The sequence below is a fragment of the Puntigrus tetrazona genome, chromosome 8 (assembly GCF_018831695.1).
Source record: "Puntigrus tetrazona isolate hp1 chromosome 8, ASM1883169v1, whole genome shotgun sequence".
Classification (NCBI taxonomy): Eukaryota; Metazoa; Chordata; class Actinopteri; order Cypriniformes; family Cyprinidae; genus Puntigrus; species Puntigrus tetrazona.
Window position 1 is genome coordinate 4393137 of NC_056706.1, and position 17140 is coordinate 4410276.

At 37.6% G+C, this 17140-nt stretch overlaps 2 protein-coding genes across 2 annotated transcripts; both read left to right on the forward strand.

Annotated features, from left to right (window-relative positions):
• The first annotated feature begins 70 nt into the window (after nucleotides 1-70).
• Nucleotides 71-3952, forward strand: pim2 (Pim-2 proto-oncogene, serine/threonine kinase). Its single transcript, XM_043246383.1, has 7 exons — nucleotides 71-306; nucleotides 513-613; nucleotides 705-755; nucleotides 1240-1454; nucleotides 1537-1706; nucleotides 1784-1960; nucleotides 2443-3952. Exons 1-7 carry the CDS (start codon nucleotides 243-245, stop codon nucleotides 2589-2591), a joined length of 927 nt encoding a protein of 308 aa, XP_043102318.1. The 5' UTR covers nucleotides 71-242; the 3' UTR covers nucleotides 2592-3952.
• A 2825-nt stretch (nucleotides 3953-6777) lies between these two features.
• Nucleotides 6778-16943, forward strand: slc35a2 (solute carrier family 35 member 2). Its single transcript, XM_043246381.1, has 5 exons — nucleotides 6778-7046; nucleotides 8600-8782; nucleotides 9268-9419; nucleotides 10235-10929; nucleotides 16072-16943. The coding sequence occupies exons 1-5, from the start codon at nucleotides 6968-6970 to the stop codon at nucleotides 16103-16105; spliced, it is 1143 nt and encodes a 380-aa protein (XP_043102316.1). The 5' UTR covers nucleotides 6778-6967; the 3' UTR covers nucleotides 16106-16943.
• The last annotated feature ends 197 nt before the right edge of the window (nucleotides 16944-17140 follow it).

A 17140-nucleotide genomic window follows, 5' to 3' on the forward strand; every position in this document is an offset into this window, starting at 1 on the left:
TGGGGTTCCTCGGGGTGGGCGTGTTTACGCGTGTAAACTTAAAACATCAACAAACTGCGAGATGATTCAGAAGTGTGCGAGCGTTTGAAGGCGACGCGGACGCTCACTGCAAACGGCGGGGTTTGAACCGTACTGAAAACAGAACCGTCACAGATCACCATGGATATGTTCTGCTGAGGCGGCGCGCTGAACCGGCCGAAGATATCCCTTGTTTTTAGACTTTTTATTTGTATACAAACAAAATGTTGGATAAAAGGATCGTTGACCTGCGTTCGGATCAGCTGGAAGGCGTAAGAGCAAAAAATGGTAAGTTCGTTAAAAATATAAAGTTGTTTCTATGGCTGTCTTTGAATTCGCCTTAAAATGATTTTGAGCTTTATCAACAGTTAAATAATAAATAGCGCTTGTGGTAATTTTTCACATATACCCAAAAGCTTTAATTTATTAATGCCCAATGCATTCTTGGTTGTTACGTTGCGCCTTTTATTATATCTAATTGTGTTTACTTTTAGTTAAAGAGCACTTTGAGAAACAATACAAGATGGGATCCCTCCTGGGAAGTGGCGGGTTCGGTTCTGTGTTCTCCGGACAGCGCATTTCAGACGGACTACAGGTAAAACAATATAACGTTACTCCCAAATAAAATGCATTCGCGCGTATATATTGTTATAAGTTCCTAATCTAAATCGCTGTTATAATTTCAGGTCGCTATCAAACAAATATCCTGTGACCGGATTCAGCAGTGGGCCAGTCTGGTGAGTAATTAACCTTCATGTTAACGCGAAAGTATTTTTTTGGGGTTTTGTTTGGCTTTAAATAGAGGTGCTTGAGTTTCAAATTGAACGTCCAAACAATGAGATCATAGAAAAACGTGAATTGTAGCGCCCTCTTCTGATTGTTTTGGTTTTTACCGGAACAGCGCCTAATACAGAAAGTGACGTAGGCGTGACGATACGGATTTTTCAAAACAGCCTGAAAGGGAAACTTAAGTGGACTTTCCCAAGTGTGTCAGAAACTATTTCATAGCGATAGACCTGATGGGCGAGATATATTCGGTTTCAAAACTAGAATATTTATAGGCCCAAAACATATAATTGTAGTTCCCCTTTTGATAACCCAGGGAGAAACCCAGGTTTACACCTGCAGTGCCCTATGTGGAACTTTTCTATGCATTTTTTTATGGTGGAAAGTTTATCCAAAATGAATAACGGCCCTTGTTTTTCGATTTATCTTTCGTAGCCTGCTACAGCGAACAAAGTCCCCATGGAGATCGCCCTGCTCCTGCGTCTGGGTGGAGGGTCGCCGGCCGGTCACCGCGGCATCATCCGGATGCTCGACTGGTTTGAGATGCCAGGTCAGGGGTACCTCATCGTGTTTGAGAAGCCCCAGCAGTGCCAGGATCTGTTCGACTTCATCACTGAACGCGGGGCCCTGGAGGAGCCGGTTGCGCAGAGGTGCGGGAAAAAAAGCGACAGTCTTTTGCCGCTCGGTTCTAGCAGCGAGCCGCGACGCTGACGAGAACTGTCTCTTTTACAGATTCTTCAAACAGGTAATCGAGGCCCTGCAGTTCTGCCACTCTAAGGGAATCGTGCACCGGGACATCAAAGACGAGAACATCCTCGTCGACACTCGCACCGGAGACGTCAAAATCATTGACTTCGGATCTGGTGCTCTACTGAAGGACTCCGTTTACACTGACTTTGAAGGTAAGGCGGCTCTTTGGGTGATTGCATGCGTGAATTCAGCACGAATCCGGTTTCTAACCGCCTCTCTGTGCGTTCAGGGACCAGAGTCTACAGCCCTCCGGAGTGGATCCTCCAGCAGCGCTACAGCGCTCGTCCGCTCACCGTGTGGTCGCTGGGGGTACTTCTCTTTGACATGGTCTGCGGAGACATTCCCTTTGAGCGGGACGCTGACATTGTACACGGCACTCCGAGTTTCACTAAACGCATCTCCAAAGGTGAGCCCGCAAACGAAAGTGAACCTACCTTCTTAAAGAGACAGTACGCCCGAATGTGAAAAATTCTAGTATCATTTACACACCCTCGCGTTTCAAACCTGTATGACTGTTTTTGAAAGAAAGTGAAAGGAGATTTTACTTCTATTGTATTTGTCCACGCTATATATAAGTGAATGGGTTTGATCGCCGTCGTTTTTTCCGAATACGTACTTGCAAAATTCAAGTGTAATATTATGGTCATTATCCCTTAAACGTTCTTCAATGAAATGTCCAGTAGTGTGAAAAACTGATGGGAAAAATAAGTCCTGTCCGACATGTTAATCTCGTTTTGCACTTGCAAATACTTCACATTATGGAAATCGAATGATTTTTCAGCGTAATCAAGCAGATTTGTCACTTAAGAACATTTACAATGTGAGCCGTTTGTCACATCTGCAGTATACAATGCCAGGTACATTCAACATTCATTTTTTGCGTTTCAGAATGCCAGTCTCTGATTCACTGGTGCCTTTCGTACAGGCCGGAGGAACGGCCCAGTCTGGAGCAGATTTTGCAGCATCCTTGGATGATGGAGAGCACCGAGGACATTGGAGATTTGCAAGCAGAAAGCAATATTAAGCAAAGCCTTTAAATCCCAAAAGACTTTGGACTCGTTTCAGAATTTTCACACACACACACACTGTTTTGTTTCACACACTGGACTTCCTGAACTCTAGTTGCTGGCTTCTGGATTCTTCCTTATTTATTTTTTTTGTTTGACTGCCTTCAACGTTTTTTTGTTGTTTCATTTGGACTCGGGATCTATGCTTCTATTCGGCCCTGGATTGCTGCAGGTTTACTTTATGAACGAATATTTCCCACAACTACAACCATCACAGCTCAGTGCGACTTTTTTTTGTATTTATTGTATTTATTTTTTTTTTTCAACCACGTAATAATTTATTTTTTGCGAGAATTTCAGAAGCGGTAAACTGTGTTCGTCTTGTTTTGTTGGTTGTTTTGAAGTTCTAACTGACTTAAACGACAGTAGGTGGACTATTTACCGCAGTTATTTACCAGACTGCGATGATACCTGGTTTTACAGGTTTCTGTTGTACAGTGATATTCTCTCCCTGTTCTAAGGGGATTCAAAAAGACTGGATCCGCTTTCCAGTCTTTTGACGGGGGGCCCGGCGGAACAATAATTCGGGCTGGCGTGAATCTGTTCCCATTGATCAACACGCTTTCTCAAAGAAGGTGCGACAGAAGAGAAGAGGAACATTCCTGTGGATCCTGTTTACTCTAAATGAACCGATTCCCTAGATGGATTCCTCAGAGCCATTACTAAGCTGGCTTTTGGTTTCTGTCTGTATTGTTTGTCACATACCTGCGCTGTAACTTAAAGAATGCTGTCAGGAGGCTTTGTACTGATCAAACTCGGCTGTGTGTCATTTTGTTTGAAGTTCCCAAAAGTCAGCATGTTAACTAACTAGGGTTTCAACCACTAACCCACTGTTGATGTTTACTAAAAAAGGGCCCGTGGGCTTTTCCTAATCGTCTGATCACTCGCCAGAGAGATCTGCCTTACTGCGAGGCAAACACGCATAATGCCAGATTCGTTTGATTCAGATTTGAAATCTGGAAGCAAAGCGAGACTCTTAAATTCGTAAGTGATTTTCTTGGAGCCGAAACAGCATTGGCATGTTCGAATCGTTTGATCCGAGACTTTAAAATCTCCGAAAATAGACTTTGAACATGTTCGCGTCAGACCTTTCCTAACATGACATGTAAACGGATCCACGTAAACACTGGGGTATTTTCGATACAGTCAGTTTTCTTTTTTCTTGTCATAAAAAAAATAAAATCCTGGCGTTTTTTGCTTGGATTGGCACAAACATTTGCTGTAAATACTTGTGTATTCAACGATGTGCTGTGGCTGTTGTCACATGATGTTTAATTTAAGAGATTCTATGAATAAAAAATATAGATGCGAGCCGTCTATATTTAAAGAAACACCTGTCTTATCTTTTCTGTCCGGTTTTGCTCGTGCAAATAAGAACAAAAACGAGAAACTCCAGCCATATCAGTGATCATAGTTTTCTATTTATCACTTTAAGGGAATTTTTAAACAGGCCTCTCCAGTCCAACCTTTCAGGTTAGTTATTCCCGACAAGTGAAGCAGGAATATTTTCGCACGTGCAGGCTTTACTGTACTGACAGAACTGACTTTTCCACATGGTTTAACGTCTGCAACTGACACCCAGGCAATTTAAAGATGCCCCAGTAAATAAGGGTACAGGCCTGCGGTCGCTCTGTTTGAGAGGGAATGCGGGAAATAACAGATGCCATTAGTTTTATTAGAAGTCGATATGACGTCAATTTTTTTGTTTAAACTGATATTTGGTTAAAAAATGGAATGCAGATGTGTGCACGATTGCATCTATGCGGAATTTGTATGTGCTGCCGCCCCCTACTGGTTCCTGTAATGCAGTGCAATAATTCTTTGGCGCAATCAAAAGAATGTTTTTTATCTGTGCTATTTTCCCCCACAGTATTAGTAGGATCGTTAAGCTAATTATAAGTTAAGCTAGTAACCTATCACGTTTCCATAAAAATTTAAAAATGGAAAATAAAGAAGAAAAAAACTCCCACGGGCCGTTAGGGGAAGTGACTTTGTGGGATATTAACCCTTTTCTTGACCTCATTTGATGTGTTTCATAGAGCAGCGGCAGAGAATTCAGCATTAAGCTCTGTAACCCTTACAGACCGAGCGTATTGTCAAAGTTTGTGGAAAGGCTGGAGTTCGTGCTTATTGATGAAGATGCTGACAGCAGCGGTCGGTAAAATCTCACACAGAAGCAATGAAGATAAAACATCCACCCGAGGACTGGAGCACGGTAAGGAACATAGTTTCATCCTTTGTACTGTTACAATGTCGGTGTCATAGTAAGTGAGACAATGTGTGTTATTTTTGCGTGTTACCTGCACCGAGATATCCCCGTTTTTTTGTTAGGAAAAGTTAAGCGATCAAAAGTTGCGGAAACTACAGATTCTACTTCCGCATTTTTGTATCCCCGCTAACGTTTAGTCCGCTCGAGCCCTGTGCATTATGGATATTGGAGTTTTCGTAATTCCACCCCCCTTCCCCACAACCCCCCTTTTTTGTTTTCTCTTATCGTGTAGAATCTAACAAATTGCTGCATGACAGCTAACTTTTAGAATAGTAATAATTAAAAAACATCTGCGGTGAATTCCCTTTTAAAAACTCGATGCTTTGGCGTCATGATAATGAACATATTCGTCGCCCATGTTCTTTTTTTGGGTAGTGATTACTTGGTACTCCATGGTATTTTAAAGAAAACCATGATTCATTCAAAAAGTACTAAAAAGTACCATGGTAGGTATAAGCCTATCATGCCATCCTTATGAAAGTACCATGTTGTTTGGAGCTTTATAATGTGGCCATCGGAGGAAAAAGATCATTGTAAAACAGAGAAACCAAATGTTCATGCATGCTTATCCACTGGAACCATACTTATTCCCCCCTTCCCATTTTTAATAATGCAATGTTTCCAGCTTTAATCCTCACATTCTAGTATTACTTCTCAGTCTAATGACACCGATGCATTAACCGCAAGGATATTGTTTCAACATGCTACAGAGTAAATATCATCTGTGCTGGATGAAGCAAACGTCCATCTGTTTAGGTGCGCCTTCAACTGATGATAGTGACTGGCTACATTCAGAAAAAGGAGAAAAGTCTGCAACGCTGCTGTTTAGATCTAAATATCTCTCCCGTGTCTCTTGCAGCGAGGCTAATGAAGTTCATCGGTCTGGTGATTCTGATGATTCAGAATGTGTCGCTCATCCTCAGCATCAGCTATGCGTGGACGTTGCCTGGTTTCTTGGCCACATCTGCTGTTGTGACGGCAGAGATACTTAAAGTTCTCACTTGTCTGTTTGTCATTACGATGCAGAGGACCGGAGAAGCCAGTTTTTATGACATTGCTTGGATTGGCAGAACCGTTTCACTGTAAATACAGTAGTCACAAGGTGTTCCTTTTAAGTGACTCTTTTTACTATTATATCTTAATTTGTGGCAAATGTGTATGTTCTGTCTTTTTCTTCCAAAAAACGAAAATAATAAAGAAACACTATGCGATTACAATAATATTTGCATTTATTATTGTCAATTTATTACATTGTTGGCTACAAGTAAAATCAGCTGTTAATAAAATAGTGTCAGATATCACTAGTAATATGAGATTTAATTAAGTGCATGGCCTATGGAAATTATACAAATAGTTTTTGTGAATAGTGCAGTAGCTACTAAAATAATTTGATAAATATTATATTATTACAAATATTTTTTCCTTCAATGCAGAACTTAAAAAATCCTTAATCCTCCATGAGTTGCATAATTACAATATAAAATGTCTATATAAGAAAATGGTACCATATCTTATTTATTTAAAAAGTACTAGGGTGATATAATTTTAAAATAATGAGGTGATACTGATACCACATTATTTGGTATGTACGATTATCATATGCATGCATAATGTTTTACAGGTACTCCATATTAAATGCAATGCTAATACCGCAATAATTTTGTGGTGCGTTTTTAAACCGCAGTTTATTTAAATACATTTCTTTCTTTCTCTTTTGCACAGTCTTGGAATGTACCAGACCAAGTTGTTGCTTGTACAAACTGTATGTGACAAATAAAATCTTGAATCTTGAATCTTATTTCTTAGCTCGAGTTATTGGTTTGATCCGCCTGCAGGCGGCGCTAAAGGGTTTTCACAACGGAGACCGCGAGAGCGCGAAGAAGACGCGTAACAGGAAGTTCTTGTGTGTTTGGGGACGTCAACACTTTCCCTCGAGCGGCTCTGATCGTTTTCCACCTCGTTCGCCGCATTTGCGAGCTGTTTCATGGGGCAGAGGTGGGGAAGTTGTCATTGAGCTCTGTAGTCGTTACGGATCGAGCGTAGTTCGTGGACAGATTGGGGTTCATGTTTATTGGTGATGATGATGGCAGCAGCGGGCAATGAGAGTCCTAACAGAAGCACTGAAGATAAAACCTCCACCCGAAGACAGAATGAAGGTGGGTAACTGTGTTTTATTTTTATTTTTCAACTTCTGAAAGCTTAAGGACTGAAAGCTTCTTCGTTTCAACGAAGAAGTCACGTCGACTGTTGGAAAATTAACATTGGTAACCATAGTTACCACCCAAATTCCCTAGTCACCTGTAATTAAGGCTTACTTTGATATGGCTGTGTCTGTTGGACGTATATCAAGATTATAGTGAATGAGGATAATGTAAATAACGAAAAATGTAAATAGTCTGTATAATGGTATTGAAGTATTACCATATGATATCAAAATCTACATAAACAAAATGAGTATAGATACAATGGTTCATGAGTATGGCGGACTTTTAAGTATTTAGTAAGATAGTAAAAGTATAGTAAAATACAAAGATTATTATTTACATCAGTCTTTATGGTTTAGTCAGGAGCTAGATGCAACATGTTCACTATATTGCAAAGGAAAACGGTACCTTTACTTCAAAAATATAGTCTTTTCCAAATGTACTTTGAGAAAGTGCGTTATTTAGTTTTCTGAACAAATATTAAAACATTTTTATGCTTACGTAAAAAGGAACGCACATTTGTGCAGCCTTTATTAATCTAGTGTGGTTTTTAGTGTTAGTGGTTAGTTCTGTGTTAATTTCATAAAATATCACTGCTAATAACCTTATAAATAGATGCGCTTATCCTAAAAACAAACTGTATTGGAAATGCATGTGGTGAGAGAATTCCGGAAGAGTGTAAGGCGTTTGCTCTGCATCTCGAGATGTAAAAACGAATCATTTATTGTGACGTATATGAATGAACAAATTAATATAAATCTACATTACTGCTTTGGACTGCTGCTACAGTCTCTAGGGCTTGTGTCGTCATAGATGTCATGCAGTAAAAGGGATGTGATTTTTCTCAAGGAGGTTTGTATTTCCTCAGTCAAACGCGTTGTCCTGCCAGTCGTCGTCATCTTGCAGACGTTGATGCAGAGGGTGTGTTTTACTTCTCTCGGTCCGTCTGCATTTATGACATACTCGGCAGAAGAAAAGACCTCCGCGCACTGTAAACCAGCAGAACGAGTTTATGAGTTTCACAGTTCCTGTTCATTATGTCTGCAGCGTGCCACATGCTTTCTCTAGAAACTTGAGCTTAAATATGTAAATCTGTAATAATAACACAATTTCCGTTTTGTATTTTTTTTTTGGTTTTATTGATACCTCTGATTTTCGTTTTGTCATTTAACTCGGATAGCATTGCAGTTTGGTACCTGGTTTGCTTTGGCTAATAAATGAACTAGAAAAAGTGCCCGGTGAATGAATGAATGAAGCGTTTGTAAGCAGGGTGTCGCCCCTGGATTGAGCAAACGTTCGCCCGCTGTCGACGTGTACGGGTGTGTCCTAACTGAAAACACAAACTAAACATTGACTAGACTCGTTCAGAAATATTGAAATGCTGCCATGCTGACGTCAGTGTTCAGTTCTGTTCATTTAGCCTCCAGTTATTCCGGTTTCACGCTGGCAGTAAAGGGCCTGGTTTGGACTAAAAGATCACGACTAAAAGATTATGTCTTTTGCAGTCAATAGGAAGTTGAAGTACATCAGTTTGGCCATCCTGGTGGTCCAGAATGCATCGCTCATCCTCAGCATCCGATACGTGCGGACGTTGCCGGGGGATCATTTCTACACCACATCAGCCGTGGTTATGGCAGAAGTTCTTAAAGTCTTCACCTGTCTCGTCATCACCCTGATACAGAAAAGAGGTGTGCTCACAGGAACCAATAAGGCTTAAGAGCCCAGACTAAACTGCATGCTTGAGCTCTCTCAGCTGAAAATATCTTAAAATATGTCATGTCATTTTTATGTGTCATGATGCACACCTGTAATGTTTTTGTAAAAGTTGCTTAAATATCATAACTAATGTCTAGTCATTCTAATATTTGAATGACATTCACTTGCTGACTATATAGGTCTATATAGGTTTTTTTTAAAAGAAATTAATATTTATATTAAAGTGATCAAAAGTGACATGTATTCATACTGTTAAAAAAAAGTGTTTACGATCAAATAAATGCAGTCTTGGTGATCCTAAAAGAAAAAAAAAACAATTAGTAGTACTAAAAATGAATGTATATATTTTATTTTTTAGATTTTATTATATTATTTTATTATTGCTTTTATTAGTAGGAGCATTGCAGCAGCGTGTCTGATGATAATGTGTCCTTTCTTGTTTTTTTTGTAAATACAGGTAACGTGAAATCGTTCGTATCGTTGTTGTATGACTCTATAGTCGTACAGTATTTGGACACGCTGAAGTTAGCGGTTCCGTCGCTCATCTACACCTTACAGAACAACCTGCAATATGTGGCAATTTCTAATTTACCAGCAGCCACTTTTCAGGTGAGGCTGCTCCACGGTTTGCTCATGCTCTTCTTTCACCTTTCTCTCTCTTAAGAGATTCGCACCTTTTCCCATACTTTCCCAGACTTTTGTGACACTTTAAGCCTGCTGATAATGTTAGTTAAAGTTGTAATTTAACAACTTCCTATCCTTTTTCTGATTACTTCCATTGCGGTAAAGTAGTTTTGAAATGTTTAATATAAGAGTTGGTAAGTAAATACACATGCATGCATACAATTCAGAAGGATGTTATGGTTATATTTTAAATATACTTATTGATAATATAAATTATATGAATATCAATGTAGACATGTGAATATCGTCGAAATCTATGCTGTATGTGTGTATTTATCTAATAAATAATACATATACACATTATACAAAAAATGTTTATTTTGAATTGATTAATCGAGATGAATCTCACATGATCCATCACTAATGATTTAAAATACGTTGGGTTTTACAATTTTTGTTAAAAGGCCAGTTTATCATATTATAATACTTATCAACATCAGTTTATTTAAATTGTTACTCATTTTGCTTTGTGACTTTATTAGCTTTAATTCTATACAGTTCTGTACAATTTCTATAGCTTTAATTTTAATTTCACTTTAATAATATTTGTTTATTTTACTTTAAGTAACTGAAAACCATTTTAGTCAACAATACCAGCACTATTTCTATGCTACGTTTTACTAAATAAATATATGTAATATATTGTCGATTAAGAGTTTTATATAAATGAATAGAAACCGTTTGAACACAATGATACAAATAAAAATTTTTTTATCTAATGCCTTTTTATTTTCCTGCAGGTCACATATCAGCTGAAGATCTTGACCACGGCGTTATTTTCCGTGCTCATGCTGCGCAAGAGTCTGTCTAAAATGCAGTGGATCTCATTAGTGCTGCTGTTCTCCGGCGTGGCAATCGTCCAGGTGGAGCAGGAGGGCGGGAAACAGAAGGAGGCCGTGACCAGCACCAACCAGAACTACTTCAAGGGCCTGGTGTCTGTGATAATCTCCTGCTTGTCCTCCGGGTTTGCTGGAGTTTACTTTGAAAAAATCTTGAAGGGCAGCTCGGCCTCGGTGTGGATGAGAAACATCCAGCTCGGGATCTTCGGGACAGTGTTGGGTCTCCTCGGCATGTGGTGGAACGACGGCGCTGCCATCGCCGAGAAAGGCTTCCTCTTCGGCTACACGCCCATGGTGTGGGGCGTCATCTTCAACCAGGCCTTCGGCGGCCTCCTGGTAGCTGTTGTGGTAAAATACGCAGACAACATTCTCAAAGGTTTCGCCACCTCTTTTTCCATCATCGTGTCCACGATCACGTCCGTCTACCTCTTCGGCTTCCACGTGGACCTGGTCTTCACACTGGGCGCAGGATTGGTCATAGGAGCTGTCTATATGTACAGTCTCCCCAAACCAAACTCCAGCACTTCCAGCACCAGCACATCTTCATCTAGTCACAGCAAAGGAGGAGACTCGGAGCTGGAAGCTTTCCTCCCAAAGTCAGTGCTGGTGAAATGAAATCTGTGTGCCCTTCCATTAATCGCTTTTACCTCTCTCGGTGGAAGTCCTAACTCTCTCCTCTCTCTCGTTTTTTCTCTCTGCTGCTGTGGGTTTGGGTGCTTCTGTAAACACTTAACCATCCGGTTCAGACTAGGTCTTTGGTGAACACGGCTGTTAATTCATTTGGAAAGCACAAACCGGAGAGGCGTAGATGTGGGTTTTGGGGTTTTCAGTTTTACTTTTTTTTAATACCAAAAACAAGCAGTGGCATTTTTTCCTCTTTGTGGGCATATCTCTCTCTCTCTCAAACGTCTTCACATACCTTCCCTGTTTGCCTTAAACAGCTTTTTCCTGTTATACAGCTCAATCTTGGGGAAGAAGATGAGAACATAATTGCCAGGCTACTGCTGAGCGGAGGAACATTGGGCTGGGTTGACTTGAAAACTAATGGGTGAATCACACAAAACCTAGACGATAACTTCTTCTACATGCAGAGAAATAAATTAAGTACTATTAAGTACCAATACAAATGTTTTCATTGTGAAATTTAAGCACATTTAACTCTAATTGGTATTAATTCAATGCAAATAAGTAAATAGAAACAAACTTGCATTGGGAAAAAAAAATAAAAAATCAGTGCAAAAAGTCACTCTTTAAGGTCCACGGAAACAGGCTTAAATCGTCTTATTTAAAAAGTAAAAAATATTTATACAATTTTGGTTTGTTTTCTTTTGATTTTAGTGTCAGATTTATCCCAGGTATCATTTCGGACAGGTTTTTGTGAGATTCGCTCACAGCTGCTTCTACACGCTGCAAGTTCTTTGCCAAAATCATTGTTAGCCGTGTAAATAGAGACAAAGATGAAAAGCTGTGTGAATGTCTGCCGTGTTTCTGTTTAAAACACTGCAATACCTCATGGCAATACCTATAACGTTTGTACAGAGGCAAAGAGCTTGGTTTGTGCGTGTCTGTAGCGGTTATGTGGCACTTTGTTGCCGGCGTGTTGAGTTTGGTCTAATTCTGAGTGATTTTTTTTGAGGTGTCGGGTAAAGGGATGCTTTTAAAATCAGCTCGCAGGAACGTACATTGTTCTCAAACATTTATCTCTGCCAGTCCTCCTTACCCATAATGCAATTTGTTAAGGGTTGCCATCCTCAAAAGTCTGGAGATGGCCGCTAATTGATACTGAGCTCGATTCAATCTTGAATTCGACTACAGAACTGGTTAAATATTTGACTGGCAATCACTTAACGCTTTGTTCACACGAGTGGATTCTTGCTTTGCCGCCCTCGTCTTTGGCTTTTTCCACTCTTTTCTGTGGTGGAAATGGACTAACCTTGTCATCTTCTAACCAAATGGCACCTTAATGAAGGTCGTTTCCTTTGTGTGCACATATGTGTGTGTCTCTGTGTGAGGGGGACTAGTTTCGCTTAACCAACAAAACGGTTAATGCTGTGCCTTTCTCAATCAACTTGTGACTGAATGGTAACTATAAAATGTTAATATAGTTCTTACACTGTACATAATATCAAAATACTATATCTTCTTTTTATGATGCAAAAAATGATTCAATATTTGTGGATTTATGTTATGTATTGTACAAAGACTTTTGTGCACATATTTGATACAAATATGCCAAAACTGTTCTCAGTAAATCCCCACACACACCTCAAGAGCACGTCCTGATACAAAATGAATGTTTTATTTTCTGTCTTTGCAGTAGCAAATATGCTCATTTGGTGACCAACAACAGGTGATGGATCACACGTTAGGGTTCGGGGGAAGTATATGGTAGTGGTTTGGTGAAGAGGTTTTGTTGCTCGAATATGGGTTTTATGCGCATGTTAGGATACATGTAATATCAAAGGACTGGGTTAAGTGCTGCTTGATTGCTAAATGATGAATTTAGTTGGTAGACCGTTTTGGATGAAGAAACGTGGCCCGCAGTGATTCGGTTTACTTACTTTGGTTGTTTACATGCACCATTTGACTCTTTCTTTCTTTTTTGTTTCTTTTAAAGTCAACGTGAAATGTAAACGACTCAACAAACGTTTAATTTATTACATGATGCTGTGCATGCTGTGGGACTTTGTAATGTTTTATCTAAATGTAACAATTTGCCCATATTCAAAACTATATTTAAATAGGGAATGCAGAAATTTAATGGATGTTAATATACTGATACTGAAAGTGATAAATATAAAATTATTCCCGTTTAAACTTGTGCCTAAATGTTTGGAATAATTAAGATGTTTTTTTAAAAGGCTGCATTTATTTGATTTAAGTACAGTAATTAATAACATAATATTGTAAATTATTATTAAAGCTGAAAATATTTTTTCCTATTGTAAAATTTTTAAATGTAATTTATTTCTTTAATCAAAGCTGAATTTTTTAGCACCATTAATGCAGTTTTCAGTGGCACGTTCAATGTCAAGAAACATTTCTTCTTATCAATGTGCTGCTTAATATTTTTTATGAAAACCGTGATACGCAACCACTCATTTTGGGTCAAGTGCTAGTTTAAAAGAAAATAACTAAATAATAGTAATAATTTTTTTAAATTTAAAAAAATTTTTTTTTATTGGGTGGATGCATTAAATTTGTCCCAAGTTACAGTTAATGAAGACATTTATCATTTTACAAATAAAATCTGTTTCTAATAAATGCAGTTTAGTGATCCTTATCAAATGTATGTCTCCGTTACATTTTATTTATATATATATATATATATATATATATATATATATTATTCATTTTATTCAGTATTTTATTGTGTGTGTTTGATTGTTATAAATGCAGCCTTGGTGAGATTGAGGCAATAATTATTCCAAACATTTGACCAGCAGTTTATGTAATGCTCACTTTACATAATCATATCAGTGCATATTATATGTACATGTACGTTATCATTAAAAAAAAAAAAAAAAAAAGAGTTGTAAATGGCATTTCATGTTGACTTTAATTCACAAATTGTAACGTTATTAGTTTCCTGCAGCTTTAAAGCTAAAAGTCTAGATCTTAAACTCCATCAGTGAGTTATTTTTCAGAGACTTTTTCAGAAACTAATGAGCCGAGAGTGGCCTCAGGCAGCTAAAGTGATTGTGTGGTTATACGTGTTGTCTATAGTCTAGAGTGCGTCTGTGTGTGTTTGGGTACGTGAGAATATACCAAGCCATTTTCTGACAATAAACACTTGTGCGTGACGCTGACCATCATGTAAATCTTTCATATTCGTTCATGAGAGATTGTTATGGAGACGGTATATCAGAACGTGACACTTAAAGATACGTCATCATGAATATTAGGGGTTACAAAAGATGAGTGTTTTCGGCGCATCGCAAAGAAACAAGTACAACGTGAACTGGAAAATCTGACTTTGTTTTCTTTTGGCTCATTGCTGAATAGAACTGATAATAAAAACCTGAGCTGAAAGTGATCGCATGTACAAAAATACGAAACATTGCACATGTCCAGTTGAGATTTCTTTTGTTTCATTTTTGTGTTCTGTGACAACTGTTATCACCTCCTGATTGCAGAAAGACTGCAGAGATTTCATCATGACGGCTGATAAATCAAGGACGGTCTCTGTTCAGCCCTGTCTCTGGCACTATGATCTATATTGTAAATAGTCTGTGAAGAGTTGAAGTACAGCCTCTGGTGGCTTATTTCTTATAGTGGCCTCTTTCTTGAGGCTGACAATAAACATGAAATAGAGAATAGAGTTTCTGTTTCTTATATGAGCCTCGAAAGTCAATCTTTCTTGTGTGTGCGTGTGTGTATAACCCCAGTGTAGATGAAAAGGTCACAATAATCAAAGCAATAAATAATAATTAAAAAAAAACATATTTAGAAAAATTAAGTCAATAATTTTGTAATTTCTCCTGTATTTATATTGCTTTGAGAATGTAATAGGTGTATTTTTCACTGGGGTTTTTGAGTTTGTTTTTTGTAAATCCTATATGTTGTTAGTGGTTCTAATTTCTGTTATATAGCAATTTAAACAGGTATATTTTAATTTAAATCAGCATGAATTAAATGCAGTGATGCACAAGCAAAACAATGTTTCAAACATTTTAGTAATTCATTTAATATGAGTTATTTAATCATGATTTCCTGACTGAGCAGTTATACATCAAACTACCTGAAAAACACCACAAAATCAGCTTTCAAACGTGAAAAGCTGGTTTTTCAGGGCACATGCTGACATCAAAAAATGCAAGCAGAACCGGTTATCTGAGGTGCTTTCGCTGCATGAGGATACTAACCGCTAACTGAGCTCTTCTAACTTTTATATAAATAAACTGCATGGCTAAATGTATGAAGAAACTTTAACACCGCACCCATGCTTGTTAAACTTTCCATGAACATTTTAATTAATTAGGAAGTTCATTCTTTATCTAGTCCTCCACCCTTCTGGCAAATATGGAGCAAATATCATCTTCATGGACCTTGCATGAGGGACACTGCCATGCAGAAAAATTCAAAAACTGAACAGTTCACTCAAAATTGTAAATTTGCTGAATATTTACTCGGCATCAGTTCATCCTAGATGTAGATGAGTTTATTTATATATATGAGTACATCTATTATTTAGCATTACACCACTTGCTCACCAATGAATCCTTTGCAGTGAATGGGTGCCGTCAAAATGAAAAAAATAAGTCTATATAAGTAATGGGTGCTGTCAAAACTGCTGAAAAAAAATCACTATAATTCTTCAATTGACATCTTGTAAAGTGAAAAGCTGTTTGCCAGTAAGACGTTACCGGTAAATTATTATGATGTTTTTATTGTGATGTTTATTTATCATTGAAATATCTGTCAATTAGAAAGGTGTGTCCACATACTTTCAAGTATGTACTGTGTAATGAGGGTATATATATTTAATTTAATTTTTCGTTTTGTAAAATTACCATTAAAATGCAAGCAAAAGATACACATTTCCCAATGAACAATGTGACATTGTGGGTATGTTTTACAAGATGTATTGACTTAATTGTGTAAAAACAAGCATTTGTGATAAAACACATACAAATAATGTGATCTAGCACATAAATATATAACACACAATTGCTCATTGTTTTTCTTTTAAATGCACAATTAACGTGTTGTTTTCTTCTCTCTTCTGTTACGTTTAGTCCCAAGGCTCCAGGAAAGAAGAAAGGAAATTGAAGAAACATGATAAATGAGAAAATATGATGAGAACACATTATGCCTGCAGGTCCTACACTCCTGCCCTATTTCCAAAGGAAAAGATGAGGGTTATATTTCAAGTGCCTTATTATGCTCACAATATTAAACTCCGTTATGAATGATGGTACTTCTAAACTAAACTGTGCTGACTTACTTTATGGAACCTCATATTTATGCTGATACCTCACTATTGTGATGCATTTGATTTTGTGACTGACTGAAGTTATGCTAATGTGAACATTATGTTTTGTACGCTGGAACTGGCAAAATGAATGAAAATCCTCATGTATGGAATTCAAAAGGGTGCTGCCTTGTGAAATAATCGTATAGTATAGTACTTTTGTACGTTTGTTTTTTACTAAATATGTTTTTCTATATTGTGTATTCATTAATGCTTCAATAGTGCCTTGTGCTTTTTGTAGTGCCTTTTGCATTTCAGTTGTTTTATGTGCTTTACACATACACTTTTAAAGATCATATTTTCTCCAAAGTTCACTTTTTTATGTTATACTTGTCAATAAAGAGTCCACTTCTTTAGATTGCAACAGAATTTCTGCCCTAAACACATTGTGTATGCATAGTCGGAGTGGTCTTTTTGGATGAGTTTGATTTTAATATAGCTATATTTTTACTGCTTAGCAGTGAAATGTGAAAAGCAGTGGGCTCTTGAACATATTATTGCCTTATTGTGTCACTATTCAAGGGAGCAGATCTAAAACTAAACTAAACGTTTAATCATATCAAGTCATGAATAATATGGTTGCATTCATGTATGGAATAAACATTGTTTTGAATGTGATTGGCCTAGTTTATGTTATTACGCAAATATGTCATCAAATTAATGATCTTTAATCGATTTTGGGAAGAGTAACTCCAACATCTCTGACGTTTACACACATTTGCCAGATTTTTCCCTCATGTTATTCTCACAAAAAAAAAAACAGAAGACTAAAGAATATTTTACTTTAATTTTAGTTTTTAATTCTTTAAATAAAGCTTTTTTTATCTTTTAAT

Bases quoted from the DNA above. Each gene is read 5' to 3' on its own strand.
- pim2 (XM_043246383.1), top strand. From the start codon at position 243: ATGTTGGATAAAAGGATCGTTGACCTGCGTTCGGATCAGCTGGAAGGC. The intron at 1,707-1,783 runs GTAAGGCGGCTC...CTGTGCGTTCAG, and splicing joins CGTTTACACTGACTTTGAAG to GGACCAGAGTCTACAGCCCT. The intron at 1,961-2,442 runs GTGAGCCCGCAA...TTTGCGTTTCAG, and splicing joins CACTAAACGCATCTCCAAAG to AATGCCAGTCTCTGATTCAC.
- slc35a2 (XM_043246381.1), top strand. From the start codon at position 6,968: ATGATGATGGCAGCAGCGGGCAATGAGAGTCCTAACAGAAGCACTGAA. The intron at 8,783-9,267 runs GTGTGCTCACAG...TTGTAAATACAG, and splicing joins CACCCTGATACAGAAAAGAG to GTAACGTGAAATCGTTCGTA. The intron at 9,420-10,234 runs GTGAGGCTGCTC...ATTTTCCTGCAG, and splicing joins TACCAGCAGCCACTTTTCAG to GTCACATATCAGCTGAAGAT.